The 7564-nt window shown below is 38.0% G+C and overlaps 1 protein-coding gene across 4 annotated transcripts; it reads right to left on the bottom strand.

Moving 5' to 3' along the window:
• Positions 1-2375: 2375 nt before the first annotated feature.
• LOC132839828 (uncharacterized) lies at positions 2376-6519 on the bottom strand. Of its 4 annotated transcripts, none has more exons than XM_060861015.1 (9): positions 6096-6519; positions 4881-5091; positions 4440-4601; positions 4230-4317; positions 4037-4105; positions 3504-3707; positions 3156-3327; positions 2978-3057; positions 2376-2672 (listed from the first exon to the last, which is right to left on the bottom strand). In XM_060861015.1, exons 1-9 carry the CDS (start codon positions 6202-6204, stop codon positions 2376-2378), a joined length of 1392 nt encoding a protein of 463 aa, XP_060716998.1. In that variant the 5' UTR covers positions 6205-6519. The 4 variants fall into 4 exon arrangements, 3 of the variants coding, with proteins under 3 accessions (XP_060716998.1, XP_060716997.1, XP_060716999.1); XM_060861014.1 differs by having other exon boundaries at positions 3950-4105; XR_009647762.1 differs by having other exon boundaries at positions 2605-2672; positions 2978-3077; positions 3950-4105.
• Positions 6520-7564: the final 1045 nt, after the last annotated feature.

Genomic DNA, 7564 nt, shown 5'->3' on the forward strand with positions numbered 1-7564 from the left:
CTTACACGATATGCATGAAAATGTGAATCAAAGGACAACGGAAGCAAGATTTTACTGCAAAGCACCCATGTGGTGTCAATGTTAAGAATGTACTTGATCTGGCCAAACACAGGAATTTTTTCAACATGTAAAAGGTCTAACGTCAACACGTCACTAACAGTATACTTGATATTGTCTGCAGTCAGTTGAGAGACACGTTGCATTAATTTGCCATCAAATTCTACATCCCTGAAGTTGCCATTTTCTCTTAGAGCAGTCTGAAGATCAATGGGTAGAGACAATAAGGGTGTGCATATACTTCTACCTGGCACCTTTTCACAATCACCCAAGATATTGTCTGGTGAAAGTTCCCAGCATTGTTTGAACTGGTGCCGATTGCTCAGAGTCATTGTTACATTTACAAAACTTCGACAGTTATAAGTCAGATTCTTAAAATATTGATGTTTTCCTTCGAATCTCATACACCAATGAGAACGAAGAGGACCGTACATTAACATTAATCTGGGATAATGTATAAGATAGTGGCATTTAGGTGTTAAAACACTTCCAAATACTTCTGTCATCTCTGAAAGGAATGCATGTACAAGTACTTCTAGATTTGCTAGTTCATCTTTCCTCAACTTAGCTGCCATGACAATATCTGCAATCTCTTTACATAATAAGAACACGTGCCAATATCTGGTGCCAGGAGGAACACGATGACCCATTATAAATGGCAACAATCTGAAAAGACACCATTTCTGAGCAGCTGTTCCTATGATCCCTGAGGTGTGAAGAAGTCGTTCAGACAACAGCACAGGCTTATTGGCCTTGTCATTCTGACCAAAAGAGAATTTTTGAAGCTCTTCATTTATCTCAGTTACAGTTATATGCTTTTGTTTATGAGCTTCGCAAATAACATGCTTCAATATCAGTGGAAAAACTCCCTCCAACATATCATGCATGATGTCTGGGGGCAAAGACTTGGTCACATCAAAATAACCTAGCGCATCAAATGAACAAGTGCTGCGTACACCATACAAAGCAGCATTTTCTTTGTTATGCTGGACACACTGGAGATGATATTCGTGGACTTCAGTTGTTCTTAGAACAAAACTATCTTCCTGGAAATTTTGATTAATTTCTGAATGTGTTGCCATACAATAACGACAAATTCGACCCGAGTTGAAACACATGCGAAAACCACCAATCATATGCGATGACAGATTGTCAGCAGAAAACGTTGCTAAAGCAGCATAAACTTTGTGTTCTGTTCCACAGACATTCACAGTGAAGCCATCAGTTGAAAGCTGTTTTAGGTCATCTATCAATGGTTTTAATACGATATCCATACCAAACTCTTTCAAATGGGAATGACGAACCAGCAGAGCTAAATGAATGTGCTTAAGATGAGATCGATACATTCCACCTAAATTTCCAACTGTGTAGTAAAATCCACACAACTTATACTTCATTCTCTTAGGACCTAAAGGGTTAACTATTTCAAATTCGTCTTCATATAAATGAAGTCTTAAAGCATCTGGATGTTCTCTAAAAAACAAATGTTCCTTGAAATAAAGGCCATCTTTATAGTCCATCAGAAACAGTTCATCTTGGACCTTGTTATTTTCAGATAGTATTTGATTCCAGACATCTTCATGGGAACAGTATTTTTTTAAAACTTCAGAGATGGAAACATAGGAATAGGTTCCTATTTTGTTCCCTGAAGGGCCTCTCAGTGTGTGGTGAACAGGTTCTGTATAGTCCATCTTGGCCTTACAATGTTCTTTAATCATATGTGGAGAACGAACCACCTCAAAAGCTTTATCAAAGAAATCAGATGAATCCAAAACCTGCTGAAGTTCAGGACACTTTGAAATATCAAAACCACTATTTTCAAGATGATGAGAAATAAAATCATCATAGTTCTCTTTAAAAAAAGAAAAGAGAAATTTGACATCATCTGCAATGTCTTGTTGGACTGACAAATGTAGAAGGTTTTTCTCTCTGCATTTAAGAATGAATCCAAATAGATGTTCTTGGAAATCTTCTAAAAGTTTATCTAAAAGTGGCATAACTTGAGGATCAGAGGAATTTGGATCAGATGAATTTTGCTGATCAGGGTAAAAGCTGTGTTGCTGTACTGCTGACTCTTCTTCACTGGGACAGTCATTTTTGTCATCAGATTGTCCAAAAACAAAGGATCTGTGCTTCCTGTAAACATGTTTTCTATAAGAATGATAACGCGAAAAAGTTGACTGGCACTCATTTATACTACAGGTGATATTAAAATTTGATTGATGCGCATGAACGATTCCAACATGTTGGATTAATTTAACGAGACTGAATGTCCTCCGTGTGCACTTTGGGCAATGGTACATTTGAGGGATGAGAATTTAATATAAAAGGTTTATCATCCTTAGTAAAGTGACTGGCAGTGGCTTGTCTCCCTCCTCCACGATGTTGACAATGCTCCTCTGAAGAAAAGTGAGAGTGTTCTTCAGGTGTGGTGGATATGTGATGTTAAAAGTAAAATACATACAGAAGGCAGTCATGAAGGCCTCGTCTAGGCTGGTGCACTGGCACACAACCATGCCATCCACCTTCACCACGCTGTGCCCTCTTCCAATGATTGCCATCTTCCAGTCATTCTCCATCAGTTGAATGGTTGGAAAGGGGGTAGCAGGGTCCTCCTACATAAGAGAAAACAAAGAAAACATTTTCAAATGTAAATAAACAAGTCAGTCATTTTAGCCTTTTATTATATTTTAAAAATTACTTGTATACATTGTAGATGGTTTTACAGGTACATTTACTCTAGAATTTTCATACTAAAGCTGGCGACAACTTAAAAAAAAAAAAAAAAAAAAAAAAAAAAAAAAAAGGTTATGGCAAAAATGAAGCACATCTACCGGAGACAGAAATCCAAGCTCTTTTTCTGTTATTGTACTAACATGAGGTCCACCAGCCAGCATTGCAGGATAATTCAGAAGCCTACCTCTTTCATAGTAATGTAGTGTTCAATCTTTTCTCTGAAGATGAATGGCAAGAAGATAAGCCCAGCCCTTAAGTCAATTCCTGCAATGTGGAAAAATATCCTACTTTCTCAATCACATATTTTGCAATGTGGTAAAGCAAATGACAGTGAGTTTCACTAGCAAAGTGACTGTCTCTACCTGGTAGATCTTCAGCCAGGGCATCCTGTCTTGTTTCAGTGTACTGTTTTGCTAGGGGGGATTTTGCTGTGGCAAGTTTCAGCACATTTGGCAGAACTCTAGCGAAGCCCTCTCTGAAGCGATGACAGAAGCTGCTTGGTGAGGGATGGATTCGGTCAATCTCATCAAAAAACTGTAGAATGTGAAGACATGATTAACATTCAGTGCATCACTGAAAGCAAATTTATTTTAATTAAATGTTTTATTTAAATGTTTTTTTTCTGTGACAGCAATCAACATGTCTGCAATTTCACAATTTCCAAAATTGTAACTGCATCCCTGTATCATTCAGATGTTTTCAAAACTCACTCCATTAGGCGTTCTTAAGTATGGGTACTTTTTGACTACATCCTCCACAGACATTCCTTCCATGATTTCTCGACGTCTCCAGGAGAACGTTCGTGCCATGCGGTCTTTGACAGTCGAGATGTCTGGATGTTTCTTCTGATACTCACTTTGTAGAACGTTCACATGGACCTCAACAGACGTTGAATCCTCCCCAACACAAGTTTCCTTTGTCAGAACAACAAACAGAGAATGCTTAAAGGCAGCGACAGATTTGTGAAAAGTGAATCCGGACCCTAATGTTCAGTCAGTGAAAGAGTTAGGTGTATGCAAAAATATTTAAATGTCTGTAATATCTGCCTTACATTGACCTGCACTAAGTGAAATGTAAAAGTGATTAAAAGTAAATATAAAAAAAAAGAAACATGGAAAATTAGATATGCATATGGCAGTGGGCTTGCATATGCTACCCTAGCTGGCTTTCGACACGAGCTCGCAGATGCACTGGTGGATCTGGACTGCTTTGTATGGCCAAACTTCTCCTTGAGCTTTCTTACTTCACTGTCGCTGACAAGTGGTGCACGTTCTGCTTTAAATTTTCGCTTTAAAGACATGTGCCAGGTGTGCTAGTAAAAAAAAAAAAAAAAAAAAACATTTGACTATTTGGCATATTCCAGCAAGTAAAGATAAAATATTATCTTGTACAATTATGTAGACAAAGATAAATGACTTAAAAACAATGCAACTTACATAGCCATTTCCCTCCTTATCCCTCAGGAAAGGGTATTTCACTATCAGTGCCTTGGCAACTTGAATATACTCTGCATTAGTTGGATATCTAGTACAAAGGCAGAAAAAAACTCTAAATCTCTTGGTTGTGTCTAACAGTCTTCATAGATTGTGAATTGATCTTAAGTAGTACAGTTGTAGTAGCAAATATGTTATAATGGTTATACTTACAAAGTGTATTCTGCCATCATTTCATACAGCGTTCTTATTATTTTGTTGCGTACTTTTGGCACTGTGTGACATGGTTCCTTGATGTCAAGTCTCGCCTGGACATCTTTGGGAAAGGTTGGAATGACAGTCACAATAGGTAGTCCCCTGTGAGCTGCTTCAACACTGCAATACAAAATTACATCAGTAACCAATTGAGGGTTGATCCTATTGCATACAACAAAAAACACAGACTCTTATCTAAAAAGCCTTTATTGTAGGGCAGTTTTACATATCATTACATCGGTGTTTCCTTTTTATGGGCTATTGAACTAAAAACATTTATGAAATAATCAGACAATATCTAGTCTTTTTTCACCGTTTTCAAAATAATGTTAAAAGTGATCAAATTTTATGTTGTTGAACACATTTACCAAAACGGCATCGTAAAAATTCTGCCCTTACCTTGGATCAGTGGAAGGATGAGGCTGGAGATCTGCCGTAGACTGAGCGACTTTAACTGGTACTGGCTCCAATACAACAATGGTCTCATTCTCCTTGTAATGGCGTACAAACTGTTGAAATTTTAGTTGCTTTTTGAAGGAACCATCAAACAGATAGCCAACCATTGCTTCAGTGAGTCCACAATCCACTGTTTCTCCATCTACGTCATTTTCTGATCACACAGAAAATTACAACAGTTATAGACGAATAACTGTAAAACACAGACAGACTTGAGTGCGATCAAATGTGTGGAAAATGATAATCGTCGGAGAATTAGTTAACTTCATGAACACCTAAACGAAGATAAGCCAAAGACGGTGCCAGTGTATTACTTATAAAAAACCAATCCCTGACTAATGAAGTCATCATTCACTGCAGCTGCCACTGAAGCTTCGGCAGTCAGTGTCCTGTTAGAAACAGTCAGTGTCCTGAGATGCGCGCTTAATTATGCTGCCTTCAGGTGCTACCAGAAACTTCCTACTTCCCACTTTTGAAATCGTGGTTATACGGAACCCCGCACATGACATGTAAGAAAAAAATAAATAAATCGTGCGTACGATTTATTAATTCGTTCCCTCGATTTATGAATCGTGCGCACGTCTTTGCCTACTTGTCATGTCCGTGGCTCCGTATAATTACGAGCTCATCACATTCAAATTTTAACTTGAGAGTGTGTTCATGACCAATAGTATTTAACTAGTTACTAATATTTACCCTAATTCCGAAAGCACGTGAAGGCAACATAAAAACGCTGAGCTCTTGTGCAAGAGGCTGCAAAAGACGCAAGACGTGATAGTCTAGCCTGAAAAAAATTCTAAACGCTGTTTGAGCATAAGAATCAACATTTATAGGATAGGTTACGCAAGTTTTCGTTGTAAAATCGGAAAAAAATGCTTAATTTGAGCAGATTTCGATATTTTCCTCAGCAGACGGCGCGAAGCGGGAAAAATGGGTTGCGCTGCCCAATTCTGGGGCTAAATGGCGATGTTAAGTGGAAGCATTTTACATGGCTTACTTGACTAAATGGACAAAATAACTGTGTGTAACCCAACTAGCAACAAGCCATAACGTGCTTAGTGTAGTTAACGATAGTTTAAGATTTGCTTGTAAAGGTTATTGATAGCTAACACTAGCATGCTATGAACAGAAAAAAAAAATCAAGATTCGGTTACTTACCCCTGAATTTCCTTGCCTCTTCTTCGTTAATCTGTATTCCAGCTTCAATTATTTTCAGAATTAGTTCATCCGTGGAAAAACTCGACAGGGATGGACAATTAACCGACATTTTCGCTCATTTCACGCACGCAAGTGAGAAAGAATGTGTACTCACTGTGCAACGTGCAAAGAAGATATCCCGCCTTCTGAATAGACGAGCCAATGGCTTTTAAATTATGATTTTGTGATCTCTGATTTGCTGCATAATGTACCTTAAGCTTGTTAAAAGTACAATTATGTACCCTTTGCTGTCAGAACTAATTTTGTACCTTTAAATTAAAACAAAGGTTCACAGTTGTCACCTTAAGGACCATTTCCTGTACCTTACAGGGTACTTTCATGGCAAATGTACCTTTAGGTACAGAAACGATACCCCTATTTTTCTGTGTGTACGATGATCTTTAAAGTGAGTGTTGCATTCAACTACATGCAAATCCTATATCCATTGGACCATCTGCAGCTTTAAACATAAAAGACGAATCCCAAAGAGATGAAACAAAAGCACAACTACAAATATATCTCTCTGTATCCCTCTATCTCTATCTTTTCTCTCTACTTTCAGTACAATGCATTTTTTTTGTTGTTTTTTTTATCCCACAGTGCGATATACATCTCGTTAATTCTTGCCTCGCAGCATGTTTCAAAACATCCAACCTTTTTCATCTCGCTCTCTCTCCCTTTATCCATCACTGATGCTTCATTAATTTTTATCAGGCCAGCCGATAAATAATTAGTCATAGGCATCTCAGATAGGAACAGAACATTGCAGAGTGCTGTCAGTGCCAACAAAGTGCAGTCTAAGCGTTTCTGTGTGCATGCCTTATTTATGGTTTTCCTCATTACATTGTTCACAGGGGAACGCTGTTACAGCGACCGTTACAAAGGAATAAATTATACGTCCATGAATGTCACATTAAAAGCGGTATTTCTGATAACGCTAACCCTGGATCACATGTGTACAAATTCAACAAAGCTAAAGGACTTCCTTATACACTGCACACCAACTGGCCAATCTGTCTTCCACTCTCCTTTTTTGGTAATTATTTTCAATTGTTAGCTGCAAATCCTTAAGCTCTTTGCTTTACCTAATATTTTGCCTCTTACCCTGGTCCTATAACTTGAGGTACTGTATGTTATCTCCAAGTTCACTCAGCTAATACTCTACTGGTATTTCATCCTGAATTTCTTAACTCCCAGTCAAGTTCTATATTCCTGAGTTCCTTAGCCAGTCTGCTTTTTTCTCCTTAATCTAGTTCCATAGCCCCAAGTTCCATAGCCCCTAGTTCCATAGCCCCTAGTTCCATAGCAAGTTCCATTTCTTTCGAATTGCAAATCTCATTGGCAATACTGATAAAAACAATTGTTATATGTGAGTCTTTCAAATCCCGTAGAGCAGTCCCAAACCTCTGTTAGTCTCCTTACTTACTCCA

The sequence above is a fragment of the Tachysurus vachellii genome, chromosome 24 (assembly GCF_030014155.1).
Source record: "Tachysurus vachellii isolate PV-2020 chromosome 24, HZAU_Pvac_v1, whole genome shotgun sequence".
In the NCBI taxonomy this organism is placed as follows: domain Eukaryota; kingdom Metazoa; phylum Chordata; class Actinopteri; order Siluriformes; family Bagridae; genus Tachysurus; species Tachysurus vachellii.

Coding starts and splice junctions, on each gene's coding strand:
- LOC132839828 (XM_060861014.1), bottom strand. CDS start 6,204: ATGTCGGTTAATTGTCCATCCCTGTCGAGTTTTTCCACGGATGAACTA. Junction 3,328..3,503: donor ACTTAAGAACGCCTAATGGA/GTGAGTTTTGAA, acceptor CACATTCTACAG/TTTTTTGATGAGATTGACCG. Junction 3,058..3,155: donor CCTGGCTGAAGATCTACCAG/GTAGAGACAGTC, acceptor TCCACATTGCAG/GAATTGACTTAAGGGCTGGG.